The 22,701-nt window shown below is 38.3% G+C and overlaps 1 protein-coding gene across 3 annotated transcripts in view; it reads right to left on the bottom strand.

Annotated features, from left to right (window-relative positions):
* Positions 1–22,701, bottom strand: part of TRPC1 (transient receptor potential cation channel subfamily C member 1) — a 104,465-nt gene that overhangs the window by 13,275 nt on the left and 68,489 nt on the right. For all 3 annotated transcript variants that reach the window (XM_081302419.1, XM_081302417.1, XM_081302418.1), the window contains one exon: positions 20,978–21,121. In XM_081302419.1, the coding sequence (XP_081158545.1) occupies positions 20,978–21,121 (144 nt within the window). The remainder of the gene's footprint in view (positions 1–20,977; positions 21,122–22,701) is intronic.

Here is a 22,701-nt window from a genome sequence, read left to right as displayed (position 1 = left end):
ACATGCCTGTAATCTCAGCAACTCTGGAGGCTGAGGTAGGAGTATCCAAGTTCAAAGCCAGCCTGAGCAAAGTAAGGCACTAAGCAACCCAATGAGATCCTGTCTCTAAAATACAAAAAAGGGGTGGGGATGTGGCTTAGTGGTTGAGTGCCTCTGAGTCAATCCCTGGTACCAAAAACAAACACACACACAAAAACAACACTGAGATTTCATCTCACACCAGGCAGAACAGCAGTCATTAAGAATATAAACAACAAGGGGCCAGGGATGTGGCTCAGTGGTAGAGTGCTTCCCTGGCATGTATAAGGCCTTAGGTTTATTTCCAGCACTGCAAAACAACTGCGCCTGGCTGGCCCTTCCTCGGCGCCTCTACGCAGGGGGTATGACCAGTCAGGCAGTCCCCTCTCCTAAACTTTTGGGGTTTGTAGAAGACTGAAGAAGCCCAGATTTAAAGACCCCCTCAGCCCTCTCTGAGCCCAGGGTAATGCTCCAGGCAGCGGGTAAGTCCATAACCTTCCTTGTGGACACGGAGGCTACCTTTTCTGTCTTGCCTGCTCATTCTAGGCCTCTGTTTCCTTCCCAGGTGTCAGTTATGGGGATTGATAACAAACCCTTCTCCCCAAACAGAACTGTAAAGCTGGCCTGTGCCCTGGAGGGACACCCATTCACTCACTATTCTGGTCATTCCATCCTGTCAGTTCCTCTCCTAGGCAGAGATGTTCTCCAATTATTAGGAGCCACCCTCCAATTACACCCCAAGAATACTACCACCCATTTTCTTTGGCCTTTAACTCTTACCCTCTCTAATGACCTGACAGTACCTACTGTGCCATTGCCCCCTGATCCCTAGGTCTGAGACATATTCATGCTGGTTATTGCCTCCCACCACAAGCCAGTCCATACCCAGCTGAAACACCAAACTAAATTTCCTTGTGTTCCCAATTTCCTATCTCCAAAACCCATAGGGAGGGATTTAAGCCCATTATACACCGGTTGCTGGCCCAGGGACTCCCAATCCTTACTGACTCCCCCTGTAATACTCCTATATTTCTGGTACGCAAACTCTCAGGGGCCTATCACTTAGTCCAGGAACTCCGCCTAACTAATGAGGCAGTTATTCCCATCCACTCGGTTTCCAGCCCTCATGATTTTCTTTCTCATATCCCCCTTTGACCATTCACTTTACTGTCCTGGATCTTAAAGCTGGCTTCTTTACAGTGCCTCTGCAACATAACTCTTATTACCTCTTTGCCTTCACATGGGAAGACCTTACATTCTTTAGGTTTCAACAGCTGACATGGACAGGCCTACCCCAAGGCTTCAGGGACAGGCCCTACCACTTTGGTCAGGCCTTGACACAGGATTTAACTGTTTGTAATTTGGGGATAGCACTCTCTTACAGTTGGATAGAAGCCTTCCCTACCTCCAGGAAAACTGCTGACACCATCGGAAACTGCTGACACTGTCGCCTCCATCCTCATTGAGCAGATCATTCCTAGGTTCGAACTTCCTGCCTCCATCCAGTCAGACAACAGTCCAGCCTTCACTTCTCAGATTGTTTAACTAGTTTCCAAAGGCCTTAACAGCACCTGGAGGCCCCACATCCCCCACTGACCCTAATCCTCGGGTAAGGTTGAGAGGCCTAATGGCATTCTCAAGGATCATCTCACTAAACTTGCTATTGAATGCAGACTCTCCTGGCCCAATCTTTTGCCATTGGCCCTAACCCAAATTCGGGCAACCCCTAGAGCCCCCTCAGGCCTTAGCCCCTTTGAGCTGTTCTATGGATGCCTTTCTTAATCAACTAAAACTTTCCTGTCACTCCTCCTCCCCTTGTGTCCTACCTGCCCTATCTCATGCTTCTATACAAACTCCTAAGAGAACACGCAGACCGGTGTCTTCCTGCACTATCTGTTACTTCTGTTCCAGCACAATCGGGAATTAAATTGGACCCTCTTCTACCGGGTGATGCAGTCTTACTTCGAGAGCTACATCCTCAGTCGTTGAAACCTCACCGGACAGGACCCCATACAGTCATATTTCCACCATGCTGGGGCCCACCAAACTCAAAGTTTCTTGCCAACCCTCTCCTATTACTAATCATTAATCTCTCTCTAGCTTCTATCCCAACCCACAGATGGCGCTTCTACATCCAAGCAACACGGCAACAGGATGGCACCATCTGCTCTCAGTCTATGGGCCAAGGTGATTGGCCTTTCACTGACTGTAATAGGGCCCTTAATGTTACTGGATTCAACTGGGCCACCTCATCCCACTTATGTTCAGCAATGCTATGCTTCATAGCAGATCAAACTGAGGAATCCTGTTGAAGCATATGACCAGGAGGCCGCCCCACCTGCTGATGACAAGACTACCCCAGAGGAACTTCAAGAGTCACCTCCTAGACCTCCCCTTTACTCCTGCTCTCCACATCCTAACTATCCTCTAAAGCTTCGCCTGTCTCGTGTAACCGCCCATACTCCACCATGATACTTGGAGATTCAAAGTCAGAGAGACATATGTCCTCGTTACACTCGCCTAGTTTCTTCAGTCGATTGCACCCCTACGGGATGTAATGCATCTATCTTCCTTCCCCTCTCCTCCCAGAATTCTGAACTTTTAAAAATAGCCACTAGGCCTTACCTTTGCTTCTTATATGATCAGACAGAGGATTACTGCAAATGGTGGCCCGAAGCCTATGGGGGATGCCCCTACTGGTCATGTAACGTTCATAACCCACATGCATGCATCGGGGATTCCTGCGTTGTAAATTTCAGATTGATCTCGGCGGGGGCTATCAATTGGCTATCACTGACCCTAACCATCCACGCTGGACTTCTAGGGTAAATGCTTCCTTCTACTGTGACATATCCTCTCCCACCCCCTGTGGCTCCATCTCCATCTCCCGAGAGCTTCAACCCTCCCAGCCCTCAGTAGCTATAATCTCTACTGACATAAAGCATTCCCAACAGCAGTTGTTAGACTCCATAAGGATCCATATGAGCCTAATGTCGGGAATCCACCACAGTATTCATGGCTATGACTACTTACTGAAACTGTAACCTTCTTAAATCTAACCCTCCCTGCCATCACACCAACTGATTGCTACTTATGCGCCTCTCTGATTCGACCTTTGCTTGCAGCAGTTCCCTTGAACTTCTACGCTTCTGACCTCTCAAATATCTCCACTCCATCTGCCCGCCGTTCTTTCCAAACCCTTTCACCCGATGCTCCATTATGGGAGCCCAAGGAGTCTAAACATAGTGTGATTCCCCGGCGCTGCCTCCTGGGCTTGGGTGTCTCCCAGTCAAAGTTTTGACACTCTAACATCACCTTTAACTTCACCCTCTATGCACCACCTGGCTCATTCTTCTGGTGTAATGGTTCTCTCATCACTATCTTATTCACCAACACCTCTACCCCATGTATACTGGTGACGCTTGTCCCACAGTTGACTCTCTATACCCCAGCTGAAGTGCAGGCCCTCTTGTCTCCCGCAGTGCAGAATAAGCAGGCTGCTTTCCTTCCAATACTGGTGGGTCTCTCACTGGCTGTATCTGCAGTGGGAGCTGGAATTTCTGGTGGAGCTCTAGGACACTCCTTATGGGCTGTACAGGACTTAAGTTCTAAACTTGAACAAGTGCTCACTTCTACGGCAGAATCTCTAGCATTTTTACAAAGGCAGGTCACATCCTTGGCTCAAGGTACTCTTCAAAATCGACGAGCTATAGACTTACTCACAGCCGAAAAAAGTGAAACCTGTCTTTTCTTGAGGGAAGAATGCTGTTACTACATCAACAAATCAGGCCTTGTGGAAACTAATGTAGTCAAGCTCACCGACTTGGCTGCCTCTTTGAAAAATCCACCAAACCAAAACCGATTTGCCACCTTCTTTTTAGCCCACTTCCAATCATGGCTGTTGCCTCTTTTAGGGCCCATATGTCTTCTTTTCCTGATGTGTCTGTTCCTGCCCTGTCTGCTTCGCTTCCTACAGGGCCAATTACAGAAGATCTCTAACCAAACTTTCAACCAGCTTCTGCGTAGGTACTACCAGACTCTGACCAATGAACCCCCAACATCTTCAAGAGAACAGCTCACTCATTGCTGAAGCTCACTACCAGGCACGATGCAATGCAATGGACATCGGACAGTGGGAGACAACGAGCCCGGAGAACCTCTTAATCTGCCATCCTGGATTCTTGAGCCTTTATGTCCTTTTAAGCCTCCTCATGGCCCTTGGCCTCTTCTCTGTCAGTCCCCTGTTATGGAACTTCTGCCAAAAACTGACATTTGCTTTAATTTTTATCTTCATCCTGTTTTTGATTGCTCTGATCTTCTTCAGGTGCTGGTGATGCCATGTCAAGGCAACGCTTCCAATATTTCCTAGAGTCTCTGTTACAGGACCAGTCGCTGATACCAACTATTTCCTCCATCCAGGACTGGATCAACGCCATCGATGACTTGTGGTTTCAGGGAACTTTCATAGACTGCACCCCTATGGAAATAGCTGTCTATAGCCACTGGGTTTTATTTCTGGTTGCCATGATATCCCCAGACCTGCCCCCCTGAACATTCCTCCACTTCCCCTTCTAGGCCCTACGCCACCCCTGCACAGCCAGAAGCAGCCAGATCTGACTAATGCTGCCCCAATTCCTAAGAAAACAAAAAGGGAGGAATGTTGGGAAAACATGTAATGGCAGCAGCACCCCAGAGAAAAACCCCAGCATGGCATCTAACGACCCTCTTCTCCTCTTTGTTTCTTTCACTGGCGCGAAACGTTCCAGCCGGCGCCAATGTTCAAACCCTGCTGGTGGGAAGCCTTAGCCCCAATAAGAATTAACTTCTTGGGTTCCGGAACTGACATATGGAAGAGCTTGCCAATAAACGGGCGACCTGTTATCTACCTCAGCCCTGCGACCTCTCCTTAGACCTATATAAACACACAGCCTTTGGTAATAAAGCAGAAACCTCTTTGGTGATCTGTGTTGTGTGGTGCGCGTCTTCCAGTCTTACAGGTAAATACTAGAGTGTCTTACTGCAATAAAACTTCTTTTAAAAAAAGAATAGTGCCTAGAGGAGAAGATGGTGACGGGAAGGGAGTGAGCCGCCCCGTGCCCCGCGCCGCCACGCCCGCAGCGTGTGTTGCCGCTTGTTAAAAGAAAAAAGTAGAGATCATTAAAGGAGATCTGTCGACAAAGACTAAGCACCGTGTCAAGAAAGGGGCCTAGATGGAGATCACTAGGCAATGCTGAGCTGACGTGGATCTGGGGCGAACAGTCTGGGCCTCTCGGAACACACCGAGCCCGGATCGGCTGCATTCAGGCTCCGGTTCGCCTGCTTCTCGTGACTCAGTACTAACGATCCCGCTGAAATAACTGGTCGGCCCTCCTGAACTTACAGAGGTAAAAGCCAACCGAGCCTTCATAGGCAGTGGCCACAGGATTGAAACGGACCTTGGGAGAGACAGTCAAGACCCACCCGTTGCATTGGTCACCCAGCAAAGAGAACGAACAGTCACCATTTGCATGGGATACCACCATGGCAGAGAACTGATGTCACGGGCAGAGGAGATAACTTCATTGAAACCAGCGGCTACAGGTGTGCAATCCCCTAGCCATCCCTCTCCACACAGTGGGGAAACCTTAAGGGCCCCTCCCAGCTCTCCCGTGAGCGCGATAGCCAGACCGAGGGAATCAGGAGTGGCGCGGGACTAGCAGCGCGGAACTCCCGGCTACCGCTCCCACCAGTGCTGACAACTGAGGTCCCTTGCACCAGCTACCAGAGGGCAAGCAAATTCGCTGGGGATTCTCAGCCCCAAGCTCTACAAACTTAGGGTCTCAGGGAGGCAAACAGGGAGAGTATGCCCAGACGTTCATGAAAACAGGGCTCCCAGGAGCACCAAACCTGGCGTGTAGCCAGTATTGTGGTGAGTGTCACAGGTGAGCGGGGCCTGGCTTGAGGAAACACAAGAGAAGGCCCTAGGCACTCAGGATTGGAGACCCGCATAGTCTGGGAGGAAGAGCTGCTGCACAGTGACTGGTTCCCACCTATTGAGAAGAGAAGCTTGGCCCAGTGGGCACAGCTCCACCTACTGGAAGAGAAGTTAATCGAGCTTTATGACTGCATTTATTATTATTTTTTTTTCTTTCATTTTCATTTTTTTGTTGTTTTTGTTCTTTAACTTTTTAAAAATGTTTTCAATTTTTTTTAAATTTTTTAAAATTTTATTATTATTATTATTTTTTTAAAAAAACTTTAATTTCCATTTTTTATTATAATTATTTTTTTGTTTTAAACTTTTTTTTCTTTTTTCTTCTTTATTTCTTTCTTTATTTTCTATTTTTTTCTTATTTTGTCTTTTCATTTCTTTTCAATTTTCTTATTCCCCCTCCTTGAACTCTACCTGCTTACTCTCATTCTTTTTAGTGACTTCTTCCCTTCCCTTCTAATATCTTTCCTCCCAAGCATCAAATAAATTTATAGGAGTAAACAGTAACTCAGCAGTCAAACAGAACAAGAAGTAACATGAGCAGCTTGAAAAATCAAGGAAGAAAAGGAGTACAAACAATGCAGGACAGCCTAAATATTCAGGAGGACCTAGACCCATCAGAAAAATGGTCATATAAAGAACTCAAGGAACACCTTAGACAGATGGAATGGAACCTTAAAGAGGATACGAGACAGCAAATTCAAGCAGCGAAAGAACACATTGAGAATGAATTACATAAACAGATAAAAGAAGAAGTTAAGCATCTTTATCAGGAGATAGAGATTATAAAAAAAATCAAACAATAATTCTAGAAATGAAGGAAACGATAAACCAAAGTAAAAACTCAATTGAGAGTATCACTAACAGAGTGGAGCAAGTAGAAGCCAGAACGTCAGATAATGAAGACAAAATATATCATCTTGAAAAGAGTCTAGCCAACTCAGAAAGGCTGGTAAAAGATCACGAGAAAAACATCCAAGAGATATGGGATAACATAAAAAAACCAAACTTACGAGTCATCGGGATAGAGGAAGGCATAGAGATTCAAACCAAGGGAATGAGTAACCTGCTGAATGAAATAATTACAGAAAACTTCCCAGAAATAAAAAAGGAAACAGATATACAAATTGTAGATGCATACAGGACACCGAGCACACAAAATCACAGTAGACCAATGCCAAGACACATTGTTATGAAGATATCCGATATACAGAAAAAGAGAAAATATTAAAAGCTACAAGAGAAAGGAGACAGATTACATTCAGGGGTAAACCAATAAGGTTAACAACGGATTTTTCATCACAGATGCTGAAAGTGAGAAGATCCTGGAACAACGTATTTCAAACACTGAAAGACAATGGATGCCAACCAAGAATTCTGTATCCAGCAAAATTAAGCTTCAGGTATGACAACGAAATAAAAATCTTTCATGATAAACAAAAGTTAAAAGAATTTGCAGCCAGAAAACCAGCATTGCAAAGCGTCTTGAGCAGAACACTACACGAGGAAGTAATGAAAAACAACAACCAAAACCATCAGTGGGAAGTGCCTCGGTAATGACAGAGGGCAGGGGGAAAGCTAATCATGGAGAAACAAACAAAATTTTTAAAAAAACGATAAATAATCAAACATGGCTGGCAGTACAAACCATATATCAATAGTAACTCTAAACGTTAATGGCTTAAACTCTCCAATAAAGTGACATAGGCTGGTAACATGGATTAAAAAAACAAATCCAACAATATGTTGCCTCCAGAAGACACATCTGATTGGAAAAGACATACACAGGCTGAAGGTGAAAGGATGGGAAAAAATATACCACGCACACGGTCCTCGTAAGGAAGCAGGGGTGGCCATGCTCATATCGAATAAAATCGACTTCAAGACTAAATTAATCAAAAGGGATAAAGAAGGACATTATATACTGTTAAAAGGAACCATTCACCAACAAGACATAACAATTATCAATATTTATGCACCAAATAATGGTGCTGCGACATTCATAAAACAAATTCTCCTCAAGTTCAAGAATCAAATAGACCACAACACAATAATTATGGGTGACTTCAACACACCTCTCTCACCATTAGACAGATCCTCCAAACAAAAGTTGAATAAAGAAACTATAGAACTCAATACCACAATCAATAACCTAGACTTAACTGACATATATAGAATATATCAACCATCATCAAGTGGATATACTTTTTTCTCAGCAGCACATGGGTCCTTCTCAAAAATAGACCATATATTATGCCATAGGGCAACCCTCAGTAACTATAAAGGGGTGGAGATAATACCATGCATTTTATCCGATCATAATGGAATGAAACTGGAAATCAATGATAAAAGAAGGAAGGAAAAATCCTACATCACATGGAAAATGAACAATATGTTACTGAATGATCAATGGGTTACAGAAGACATAAAGGAGGAAATCAAAAAATTCTTAGAGATAAATGAAAATACAGACACAACATATCGGAATCTATGGGACACAATGAAAGCAGTTTTAAGAGGGAAATTCATCGCCTGGAGGTCATTCCTCAAAAAAAGGAAAAACCAACAAATAAATGAGCTCACACTTCATCTCAAAACCCTAGAAAAGGAAGAGCAAAACAACAGCAAATGTAGCAGAAGGCAAGAAATAATTAAAATCAGAGAGGAAATCAATGAAATTGAAACAAAAGAAACTATTGAAAAAAATCAACAAAACTAAAAGTTGGTTCTTCGAAAAAATAAATAAGATCGACAGACCCTTAGCCATGCTAATGAAGAGAAGGAGAGAGAGAACTCAAATTACTAACATACAGGATGAAAAAGGCAATATCACAACAGATGCTACAGAAATACAGAAGACAATTAGAAATTATTTTGAAAACCTATATTCCAATAAAATAGAAGATAGTGAAGACATCGATAAATTTCTTAGGTCATATGATTTGCCCAGACTGAGTCAGGAGGATACACACAATTTAAACAGACCAATATCAATGGATGAAATAGAAGAAGCAATCAAAAGACTACCAACCAAGAAAAGCCCAGGACCGGATGGGTATACAGCGGAGTTTTACAAAACCTTTAAAGAAGAATTAATACGAATACTTTTCAAGTTATTTCAGGAAATAGAAAAAGACGGAGCTCTTCCAAATTCATTCTATGATGCCAACATCACCCTGATTCCGAAACCAGACAAAGACACCTCAAAGAAAGAAAACTACAGACCAATATCTCTGATGAACCTAGATGCAAAAATCCTCAATAAAATTCTGGCGAATCGAATACAAAAACACATAAAAAAAATTGTGCACCATGATCAAGTAGGATTCATCCCTGGGATGCAAGGATGGTTCAATATACGGAAATCAATAAATGTTATTCACCACATCAATAGACTTAAAGATAAGAACCATATGATCATCTCGATAGACGCAGAGAAAGCATTTGACAAAGTACAGCATCCCTTTATGTTCAAAACATTAGAAAAACTAGGGATAACAGGAACTAACCTCGACATTGTAAAAGCTATCTATGCTAAGCCTCAGGCTAGCATCATTCTGAATGGAGAAAAATTGAAGGCATTCCCTCTAAAATCTGGAACAAAACAGGGATGCCCTCTATCACCACTTCTATTCAATATAGTTCTCGAAACACTGGCCAGAGCAATTAGACAGACGAAAGAAATTAAAGGCATAAAAATAGGAAAAGAAGAACTTAAATTATCACTATTTGCAGATGACATGATTCTATACCTAGAAGACCCAAAAGGGTCTACAAAAAAACTATTAGAACTAATAAATGAATTCAGCAAAGTGGCAGGATATAAAATCAACACGCATAAATCAAAGGCATTTCTGTATATCAGCGACAAAACTTCTGAAACGGAAATGAGGAAAAACACTCCATTCACAATATCCTCAAAAAAAATAAAATACTTGGGAAACAACCTAACAAAAGACGTGAAAGACTTATACAATGAAAACTACAGAACCCTAAAGAGAGAAATAGAAGAAGATCTTAGAAGATGGAAAAATATACCCTGTTCATGGATAGGCAGAACTAACATCATCAAAATGGCGATATTACCAAAAGTTCTCTATAGGTTTAATGCAATGCCAATCAAAATCCCAATGGCATTTCTTGTAGAAATAGATAAAGCAATCATGAAATTCATATGGAAAAATAAAAGACCCAGAATAGCAAAAGCAATTCTAAGCAGGAAGTGTGAATCAGGCGGTACAGCGATACCAGATTTCAAACTATATTACAGAGCAATAGTAACAAAAACAGCGTGGTACTGGTACCAAAACAGGTGGGTGGACCAATGGTACAGAATAGAGGACACAGAGACTAATCCACAAAGCTACAACTATCTTATATTTGATAAAGGAGCTAAAAGCATGCAATGGAGGAAGGATAGCATCTTCAACAAATGGTGTTGGGAAAACTGGAAATCCATATGCAACAAAATGAAACTGAATCCCCTTCTCTCGCCATGCACAAAAGTTAACTAAAAGTGGATCAAGGAGCTAGATATCAAATCAGAGACTCTGTGTCTGATAGAAGAAAAAGTTGGCTCCGATCTACAGATTGTGGGGTCGGGCTCAAAATTCCTTAATAGGACACCCATAGCACAAGAGTTAATAACAAGAATCAACAAATGGGACTTACTTAAACTGAAAAGTTTTTTCTCAACAAGAGAAACAATAAGAGAGGTAAATAGGGAGCCTACATCATGGGAATAAATTTTTACTTCTCACACTTCAGATAGAGCCCTAATATCCAGAGTATACAAAGAACTCAAAAAATTAGACAATAAGATAACAAATAACCCAATCAACAAATGGGCCAAGGACCTGAACAGACACTTCTCAGAGGAGGACATACAATCAATCAACAAGTACATGAAAAAATGCTCACCATCTCTAGCAGTTAGAGAAAGGCAAGGATGTGGGGAAAAGGGTACTCTTGTACATTGCTGGTGGGACTGCAAACTGGTGCAGCCAATTTGGAAAGCAGTATGGAGATTCCTGGGAAAGCTGGGAATAGAACCACCATTTGACCCTGCTATTGCCCTTCTTGGACTATTCCCTGAAGACCTTAAAAGAGCGTACTACAGGGATGCTGCCACATCAATGTTCATAGCAGCACAATTCACAATTGCTAGACTGTGGAACCAACCCAGATGCCCTTCAATAGATGAATGGATAAAAAAATGTGGCATTTATATACCATGGAGTATTACACAGCACTAAAAAATGACAAAATCATGGAATTTGCAGGGAAATGGATGGCACTAGAGCAGATTATGCTTAGTGAAGCTAGCCAATCCCTAAAAAACAAATACCAAATGTCTTCTTTGATATAATGAGAGCAACTAAGAACAGAGCAGGGAGAAAGAACAGGAAGATTAACATTAAATAGAGACATGAGGTGGGAGGGGAAGGGAGAGAAAAGGGAAATTGCATGGAAATGGAGGGAGACCCTCAGTGTTATACAAAATTACATATAAGAGGTTGTGAGGGGAATGGGATAATAAACAAGGAGGGAAATGAATTACAGTAGATGGGGCAGAGAGAGAGGATGAGAGGGGAGGGGAGGGGGGATAGTAGAGGATAGGAAAGGTAGCAGAATACAACAGTTACTAATAGGGCATTATGTAAAAATGTGGATGTGTAACCGATGTAGTTCTGCAATCTGTATTTGGGGTAAAAATGGGAGTTCATAACCCACTTGAATCTAATGTATGAAATATGATATGTCAAGAGCTTTGTAATGTTTTGAACAACCAATTTAAAAAAAGGAAATAAAAAAAGAATAGTTCTTGGGCCAGGGATGTGGCTCAAGTGGTAGCACGCTCACCTGGCATGCGCGGGGTGCTGGTTTCGATCCTCAGCACCACATAAAAATAAAATAAAAGATGTTGTATCCACCAAAAACTAAAAAAAATAAACATTAAAAAAGATTTGTTCTTTAGTAAAAGGCCAAAACATATGACTCTTACCAATATCTATTTTTCCTTTTTCTGACTAATTCAAATCTTGAATTTTTGAAGGCAATAAGCTCAACTAAAAGTACTCAACATTCTCAGACTTTCTTCTAGCTTCAAATAGCCATGTTCCCCAATTCTGGTTAATGCAATATAAGTAGAAGTATTTGACATAGCTCCAGGGAAAGCAATTGATTACTGATAAGAAGGGAAAGAGAGATGGCTCCAAGTTCTCTGCCTGTTTGTTTTTGTTGTTGTTGTTGTTGTTGTTGTTGTTGTTCTTTTTAGATACACATGACAGTAGGGTGTATTTTCACATATTATACACACATGGAGTATAGTTTATACTAATTAGGATCCCATTCTTGTGGTTGTACACAATGTGGAGTTTCTCTGGTGGTACATTCATATATAAAGACAGGAAAATTATGTCAGATTATTTCCACTGTCTTTCCTATTCCTATCCCCTTTCCCTTCCCTTCATTCCCCTTTGTCTAATACACTGAACTTCTATTCTTCCCTCCCTCCTTGTTGTATGTTAGTTTCTGCATATCAAATAGAACATTCAACCTTTGGTTTTTTGGGATTGACATTTCACTTAGTATGACAGTCTCCAGATCCATCCATTTACCAACAGATGCCATAATTTTATTGTTCTTTATGGCTGAGTAATATCCCATTGTGTATGTATACCAGTTTCTTTATCCATTCATCTCATCTGTTGAAGGGCATCGAGGTTGATTCCATAGCTCAACTATTGTGAATTGAGCTGCTATAAAACATTCATGTGGCTATGTCACTGTAGTATGCTGATTTTAAGTCCTTTGCGTATATACCATGGAATGGGATAATGGGTCAAATGGTGATTCCATTGCAAGTTTTCTAAGGAATTTTCTTACTGCTCTCCAGAGGGGTTGCACCAATTTGAAGTCCCACCAGTGATATATGAGTATACATTTCCCCCCTACATCCTTGCCAACATTTATTGTTACTGCTATTCTTGATAATTGCCATTCTGACTGGAGTGAGATGGAATCTCATTGTAGTTTTAATTTTCATTTCTCTAATTGCTGGAAATTCTGAACATTTTTTCATATATTTGTTGATCATTTGTTATTTCTTCCTCTGTGAAGGGCCTATTCAGTTCTTTTGCCCATTTACTGATTGGATTATCTGGTCTTTTGGCATTCGGTTTTTTGAGTTTCTTTATATATCCTGGAGATTAATGCTCTGGGATGCAGGTGGAAAAGGTCTTCTCCCATTCTATAGGCTCTCTCTTCATGCTCTTGATTGTTTCCTTTGCTATAAAGAAGCTTTTTAGTTTGATACCATCCCATTTATTGATCCTTGATTTTACTTCTTGCACTTTAGGAGTCTTGTTGAGGAAGTTAGTACCTAAGGCAACATGATGTAAGTTGGGCCTTATTTTCTTCTAGTAAGCACAGGGTCTCTGGTCCAATGCCTAAGTCCTTTGATCTACTTTGAGTTGAGTTTTGTGCAGGGTGAGAGGCAGGGGTTAAATTTCATTCTGCTACGCCGCAGTCTGGCTGGGCACAAATCACAAGCCACTCAAGCAGGTACAAACTTTATTTCCGAACTCCACCAACACACTCCACACACGCTCCCTGGGAACACTCTCACCCTCCATGGGTTCCAGGTGCACTCTCTCGGAACCCGCAAGAACTCAAGGGGAACTCCAAAGTAGCAGCAAAAGCCTCCCTATTGCCAGACAGTAAAGGTCTATATACAACTGAATACACAGCTTAACATAACCATCATCATCTCAATGGCTCGCTGGCATCACCTTTCAACCATTCCCTCTGGCAAAATGCCAGGCATCATTCTGACTGGCTGTGGCCCTCAACACTGCTACATATGGATTTCCAGTTTTTCCAGCACTATTTGTTGAAGAGGATACCTTTTCTCCAATGTATGTTTACGGTGCCTTTGTTTAGTATGAGATAACTGTATTTATGTGGGTTTGTCTCTGTGTCTTCTGTTCTGTTACATTGGTTTTCATGTTGTTACCAATACCATGTTGTTTTTGTTACTATAGCTCTGTAGTATCTTTTAAGATCTCATATTGTGATGCTTCCTGCTTTACTTTCCTCACTAAGGTTTGCTTTGACTATTCTGGGTCTCTTATTTTTCCAAATAAATTGCATGATTGCCTTTTCTATTTTTATGAAAAACATCATTGGAAATTGAATAGGAAATCCATTAAATCTGTATAGCGCTTTTGGTTCTCTGCCTGTTTTAAGCAGATTTTCTGCTGCTCTAACCAAAAGCCCTAACATATGAAAATTCGTGGAAGAAATTATTTTGAGGTCACGGTTTCAGAGTTATCTGTCCATTCATGGCCAAATCCACTGCTCTGACCATTAGGGGAGGTAGAACATCATAGCTAAAGAATGTGGTGAAAGTGGTTCAGGACATGAAACCAGGAAGCAGAGACAGCTTACCTTACCACAGACAAAATATAGACCCCAAAGGCATGCCTGCAGCAAACCATTTCCTCCAATCATACCCTAGCAGCCTACAGCTGCCACTCAGTTAATCCCTATCAGGGGATTAATGCACTGATTAAGTTAAAACTCTCATAACCCCATCATTTTACCTCTAAACTTTCTAGCATTGTTTCATATATGAGCTTTTGAGGGACATTTCTTTCTTTCTTTTTTAAAAAATATTTTTTAGTTGTAGATGGACACAATACCTTTATTTATTTATCTTTTTGTTGTGCTGAGGATCGAACTCAGTGCCTTACACATGCTAGGCAAGTGCACTACTACTGAGCCACAATCCCAGCCCTGGGACATTTCTTATCTAAACCATAACACTGCCTTTGACTTTGTAGTTTTTCCTTCTTCATGCTAGATGCTTTGAATTGGTCATTTGCTTTATAAATACTGCTGACTGGCTTAATTTTATGATATACATTGCATTTGTTTGTGCTTATTTGTAAAGAAATTGACATAAATATAATAATAAAAACAATCTACAAAAAACTCAAAAATTGACTCGCTTTCTTCTTTAGCCCCCAAAATAAACAAAAAACAATCAGCTTCAGGAAGCAGACTTGACATACCATAAATCACACATATTTAAAGTGTAAAATTTGATAAGTTTTGACCTATGGATATAATAAATTGTCACCATAATCACTAGAATAGGCATATTCATCAATGAGTTTCCTCATACCCTCTTTATATTTATGCATTTCTTAATAATTTAACATATGTGTTATTCCAGCCCTATCTTTGGCATATACATCAGTGATGAAGTTTTTGAGCATTGTCTCACCAAACTCATTTTTCCATAATCCTTGTGGCTTTTATTGGACCATTTGCTTAGTATGGTAATATTTAGGAACACATGAATTGCATTACAGCAGAATTTTTTTAAAATTTTATTTATTTATTTTAGTTATTGATGGACCTTTAGTTTTTATTTATATGTGGTGCTGAGAATTGAACCCAGTGCCTCACATATTTGAGGCAAGTGCTCTAGCAATGAGTCACAACTCCAGTGCACAGAAGAATTTTTTATAATCTGGTTACATCACATTAGTATTATATTAATCCTTATCAGATACATACTTTGTAAAATTTGCCTCCCAGCTTATGGCTTGTTCTTTTATTCCCTTAGTTTAATTTTATTCCTTTATTGCCTTAATAGTGTTGTTGTTGTTGTTGTTGTTTTAAAGTGTCTTACAATGTTGCCTACTTTGGCCACAAACTCCTGAGCTCAAGTGATCATTGATTTTCTCTACCAGCCTCCCAAGTACCTGAGACTACAAGGATGTACTGTGCCCAATTTTTAGTAGTGTCTTTTGAAGAGAAGCTTCTGGTTTTTCTATTTTGTTATGGTGGTACTGGGGACTGAACCTTTGGCCTTGCACATGCTAGTCAAGTGCTCTACCACTGAATTATATTCTCAGTTTCACTAGGTTTCCCAGGCTAGAATCAAACTTGTGATCCTCCTACCGAAGTCTCCTCCCAAGTAGCTGGGATTAAAAGCAAGGACCACCAGGAACTTCTAATTTTGACAAAGTGAAATGTGTCAATTTTTCTTTAATTAATCATGCTTTTGGTATTGTATTTATAAAATATTTGCCTCATCCAATTTTACCCATGGTTTCTTCTAGCAGTTTTATGGGTATGGGCTTGACTAAAAATAGAGTTAATTTTTAAATATGGTAAGAGGGTCAATGTCCCCTGCCTCTCTGCTTAACACTGGGTATCCAATTTTTTTCAGTATTATTTGTTGAAAGACTATAATTTTTTCCATTTAATTGCCTGGACCTTTGTCAAAAATCTGTTCTCCATAGTATGGAGGTTCCAAAAAAAAAAAAAATCAAAAGCAGAACTATCATATGATCCAACAATCCCACTGGTGGGTATCTAGACAAAGGAAATGAAATTAGTATATTGAAGAGATGATCTGTACTCCTACATTTATTGCAGGACTACTCATAATAGCCAAGAAAGGGAAACAACCCAAGTGTCTATTAATTGATGAGTGAATAAAGAAAAAATGTGGCATATATACCTAACACAATATTACTCCACCACAAAAAGTATGAAATCCTATTACTTTCTACAAGATCATTGGAGATCATTATATTAAGAGACATATTCTCTTAGGTTTTGTTTGAGAATGTCTTATCTCTCCTCCATTTCTAAAAGACAGCTTTGCTGAGTATAGCATTCTTGGTTGGCAGTTTTTTCCCTTCACAACTGTGAAAATTTCATACTACTCTCTCCTGGCCTGTGAGATTTCTGCTGAGGAGTGTTATTCTTTTTTTTTTTTTTTTTTTAACAGTTATTTAGGTCTAAGGTTTATTTTCCTGTGATTTTTTTGGTCATATTTTGTTATCAAGTTAATGCTAGGCATATAGCAGAACACAATTAAAAGTTTTCTCTCCTCTAGGAGAGTTTGTGTAGAGTTTTTCTTTTTTCTTCTTCTTCTTCTTCTTCTTCTTTTTTTTTTTTTTTTTGTGCCAGGAATTGAATCCAGGGATGCTTAACCACTGAGCCACAGCCTCATTCTTCCCTGCCACTTTTCTTTCTTTTTTTGAGACAGGGGCCCGCTAAGTTGCTTAGGGCCTCACTAAATTGCTGAAGCTGGCTTTAAGCTTGTGATTCTCCTGCCTCAGCTTCCCAAGCCTCTGGGGTTATAGGCTTATGCCAGTGTGCTCAGCTAGAGTTTTGCTTTTTTTTTTTTTTATCAAAATCCTTTGCATTTTCATATGAGTTTTAGGATCTATTTGTTAACTTCTATAAGAGTCAGCTGAAATTTTGACAGAAACTGTGTTACAACTATAGACTAATTTGAACAGAAATAACTTCATTTAGAGTCTTCCAATCCATGAACAAGGTATACCTCCATTTATTTACATCTTCTTTAAGTTCTCTTAGCAGCATTTTTAAATTTCAAGCATACATGTCTTGTATCTTTTTGTCAGATTTATTTCAATGCATATGATCTTTTTGATGCTAATGTAAATGGCACACTTATTTTTATTTCAATTTGATTGTTCATTTAGTATAAGAAATACCAATAATTTCTGTGTAATGATCTATATCCCAAACATTATAAAGTCACTTAGTTTCAGTAACCATTTCATAGACTTCACCAGATATTCTATACAAGTGACCTTGTTGTCTACAAAATAAATATAATTTAGTTTCTTCCTTTCCAATCTGAACACTTTTTATTTCTTGCCTTATAATATTGGCTAGAACCTCCAGTACAATGTTGAATAGAAATATAAACATCCTCATCTTGTTTCTGTCTTGGGGTAAAGGCTTTCATTAATAACGATGATGCTAAGTGTAGGGGTTTTTTGTAGATGCCCCTTACCAAGGAGTAGCAGTTATTTTATATTCCTAGATGTCTAACTGAGAGACATCTTTTTTGGTTTTCTTTCCTTTTGTGATTCTGGGAATGGAACCCACACCTTTGTACATGCCAGTTAAGCACTCTATCACCTAGCTACACTTTAAGCCACTGTTGAGAGCATTTAATTAGGTTGAACACTATATTTTTTAATCCTTTAATCCTCTTTTCTATCTAGTGACATGACCATATAGCATTTAAATCAACTCAGTGAATGACAATAATTGGTTTTCTAATGTTAAGTCAGTTTTGCATGCCTGATCATCATGTATCATCCCATTTATTCTTTTATTTTTAGGTACTATTGGGTTTCATTTGTTGGCATTTTGTTCTGAATTTCTGCAACTATGTGTATTATGAGGGATATTTGGTCTGTAATTTCCTTGTTGTTTGATCTAGTTTTGCTATCAAAACACACTAGAACACACTAGAAGTTTTTTCTACACTTAATTCTCTGGAAGAGCTTGTGTAGAATTTATTTTGTGTCTTCCATAAACACATGGCAGAATTACCCAGTAAAATCATGTGGGTCTGAACTTTTAAGAGACATAAAGCTATTCAGGTTATCTCTTTCTTCCTAAGGGAGCTTGGTAGCTTGTGTCCCTGTTGCCAAATATACTGTCATGAAATAATTTATAATATTTCAATTCTACTTTTGCCATATCTGTAGAATTTTCAGAAATATCACCTCCACCATTCTAGATATTGTACCTTTTCTTTTTCTCTTGATTGGACAGAAGTTTAACAATTGCATTGATTTTCTCTACCAATCAGTTTTTGCCTTTATTGGCTTTTTAGTATTTTTTTCTAGTTCATTCACCTAATGCCAAACTTTATTATTTCCTTTCCTCAGCTTACTTTGATTATAATTTCTTCTTGTTTTTCTAGTTTTATACGGTGGAATCTGCGGTAACTGATTTTTAGAGCTTTCTCTTTATAGTAGTTATTCAGGGCTATATATTTCCCCCTAAATACTACCTTACTGGCATCCCATGATTTTGAAATCCTGGGTTGTCATTACATTTTAATTCAATTAAGGATATTTTCTTATTTTCCCTCTAAGTATATTCTTTGGCTCACAGGCTATTTAGAAGGATGTCACTTAATTTCTATGTACTTGGGATTTTTCAGAAAAAAAATATTTTTTAAATATCTTTTTTAGTTGTAGATGGACACAATATCTTTATTTATTTATTTTTATGTAGTGCCGAGGATCAAACCCAGTGCGTCACATGTGTGAGGCTGGTGCTCTACCATTGAGAGACAGTCCCAGACCCAGAAATTTTTGTTATTCATTTCTAATTTAATAACCATTTTGGTGTGTTTTATAGCCCCAATTTTGGTCAGTCTTAAACAATGTTCTGTGTGCACTTAAAAAATGTGCTTCTATTGTTGTTGAATGAAATGATCTATCAATTGGGCTAGATTGGGAAAGTGTTATTCAGGTATTCTGTATAGTATTGTTTTGTTGTTGATTGCTTTTATTATAGAGAGAGGAGTATTAAATTTCTGACAATAATTGTGGATTTATATATTTCTCCTTACAGGTCTACCAACTTTTACTTTGTGTATTTTGAAATTGTTATTGGGTATGTAAGTACTTAGAATTATGTTCTCTTAATTAATTGAAATTTTATCATGAAATGACCTGTTTTCTGGCTTTTGCTCTGATATCTACTGGGTCTACTATTAAAAGAGTAGCCTAATTTTTCCTCTTGATTAATGTAATCACAGTACATTTCTTGTCCTTTTCTTTTTAATGCCTTTGTGTTTCTCTTGTAAGCAGCATATTATTGGGTCTGCTTTTGTTTATCCAATGTATCAATCTCTGCCTTTTGATTGGGTGGCTAGACCATTTATACTTAATGTGATAAACTGATTCAAGTTCATGATGTTATGTTTTATCCTCTTTATCCCATCTATTCTTTGTCTCTTTTTCCTGTTTTTCTATCTTTTTAAAAAATACCTTTATTTATTTTTATGTGGTACTGAGGATCGAACCCAGTGCCTCACGATTGTGAGGCAGGCGCTCTACCACTGAGCCCCAGCCCCAGCCCCTCTTTCTTGGTTTTAATGATTCATTTTATGTCCTTAGTTGGTTTATTAACTATAACTCTGTTTTACTGCACAGGTCTAATCAAATCAGGGTTTCCTACATATTTTATTTTTCACATGCCTGTTTAGAGAAAGTAATTATGCCTTGTTATACCTTCTCTAAAAATATAAAAAGCAATCTAAATTATTAGCTTTTTTTTTTCCAGTGCTGGAGATTGAACCCAGGACCTTGTGCATGCTAGGAAAGCATTCTACCAACTGTGCTGTATCCCCAGCCCACTATTAGCAAATTTTAACTATGGAAAATGAACATCATTCAGATTTTCAGAATTATAAGTTAGCAGATTTGGACGACAATAATCAATTACTACACTCTGTGGGGTAAATTAAACCAATTGTGAGTCCTTTCTTTGATGTAAAGAGACAGAATTTAGCCTTGGATTCTCACACATAACAATCATTTGGTTAGACAAATCACATACCATATCAAAACCTCAATTTCTTCAACAATCCAATACTATCAAGTACAAAGATGGACTACATAATCAATGAATTTTTAAGCTCTAAATATAATATTTTTTAGCTTATTACATTTACTATTTATGAAACAAAAGTTTTAAAATATTTTAAAAGAGAGCTGACATATTTTCAAAATCATTATTATGGTTATTTGTTTTCACTGGACCTCTCTTAATAAACTAAAACACTTCCTACTTTAAATGTGAGATTCATTTTGATAAAAAGCAGTTTTTATGTTACTCTACTGTTGTCTGAAATAGAACTATATTTTAAACACATCTGTATCTATGGAGTGAAGGGAGGCAGCTGATGAACCATAGCTTAATAAGGTCTGAATTCCTGAAAGTAAAGGATTATTTTTGTGCCAGAAGCAAAGTAGATAAACATGCTGTATTCTTCTAATTACTAATTATTTTCAAAAGCGAAGTTTAGTTTTAACATTATGAGACAACAATGCTCCAGTGGATACACAGAAAGATATAATAATAAAATCTAACAAGTGTTCTTCAAGAAATTTAATTTACCTGTAATGGACCCAAGATAGAGCTGGTTGTATACATAAAAAAGAGCCGTAGATAACTCAGAACATTTGCAAATGCAAAAAGCCCTTCTGCCACAAGCGTAGGATGGAATGCATCCCAGTCCTTCCGATCAGCAAAATCATGAAACTAGCGTTAGGAAAAAAAGTCAAAGGTGAATAGCACTCTCAATTTAGGAAAGTAAAAACAAATATTCAGAAATTTCTGAAAGAAAACTATTTAAAATATGTCTCCTTGTGGGGAATCTCCATTTATGCTTTATACTTTTTCTTTTTTAATAGAAATAATGTTTTAATAAAAGATTTCCATGTATGTAAGGGAATATCAGTTATGTCATTTAAAGAGATATTCCCAGAAATTTTTAGGTTTTAAAAAATTAAACAATTTGTCATTAAACTTTTTTATGCAATGAAACATTTAGTTTTCTTAAAGTTTACAACATAAAGTTTTAAACATAAATGCCGTCAATTAATTAGTTATATTGAATTAACCTTGTCCTTTCACTTAAGATTCTAGAATAAAACATAGAAGTCCCCTGCTGTTTTTAATTTAAAAAGAAGAAAGTGCATTACTATACCTAGATAATGTCCACATGTCCCAGCTGCATGGAACACTCTGAGATTTTATGTCTGACTTCCTGGCATAATTATTAATAGAGCATCTTATCATTTTTAAAATGTTCTTTTTGAACAATAAATTATAGGACTAAAGAGATAAGTATGAAAAAGTAATGCCATTCAATCTCTTTATCTTATCTTACACAGATAAATCAAACCATTTATCTGTGTAAGACCAATTTTTATTTTCTTAGTAACTTTACACTGCGGTCACTGAATATACCTCATCAATGTGTTGCACACTGTTGGTTATTTAAAGGAATGGAATATTTTAATAAAGTAAATTGATATAAGAAAGTCACTTTACTTTTTCTATAATCAATAAATTGGTCAAAAGGCAGAGAATACTATTATTTTAGTTGCTTAAATATGCTATCCCAGAAAGAATTCTAAACTCAAGGTTTAAATAAAGATAGTTAACATATAATCTATTACCTTTTCTGGCCTTGGGAGAGTGTAAATCTTGATGGAAAGTAAAATTTTAAGATGTCTACAAACTTAGATTTTTGTCTAATTCTGAATGAAAATATATTGTCATCAGAAAAATTATTACATTTATACCATTTTTAAGCTGCAAAAGATGACAGGCATGATTTGGAATGTGTAAAATACTATATGATAAATTCCACTAAGATACTTTCACATTGATATAAAGATATAAAATACTTGTCATTTAAAATTACTTTGTGGTCTCATTTTAAGTATATACATGTTAATGAGCTAAAAGAACCTAGTTCAGACATATATATGAAAAAAAATCCTGTCATTTGTAAGAAAGAAAATCCCTATATGGACCTGGATTTAAATCCAATCATAGTTTCTTTTTGTGTGGACTTAGATATGCTATTTAATATCTCTGAGCTTCATTTTTCTTATTTGTAAAATGGGGCTAAGGACTTCTGTCTCATAGAATCCCTATGAGATAAAATAAGACAAAGTATATCAAATATCACAATATATCAAACTGTGGTACCTACCATATAGAAGGTAACATCCTTTAAACTACTAAAAAAAAGGAAATTATATATAAATAGTTTTAAAATGAAAACATACTAAAGATATATCCTTATGAAACTCTGAGTTACATGGCTA

This window comes from Spermophilus citellus (genome assembly GCF_964194105.1).
Source record: "Spermophilus citellus genome assembly, chromosome: 7".
Classification (NCBI taxonomy): domain Eukaryota; kingdom Metazoa; phylum Chordata; class Mammalia; order Rodentia; family Sciuridae; genus Spermophilus; species Spermophilus citellus.
The sequence above is the reverse complement of the archived record's forward strand: the minus strand, read 5'-3'. Positions and strand labels throughout refer to the sequence as shown.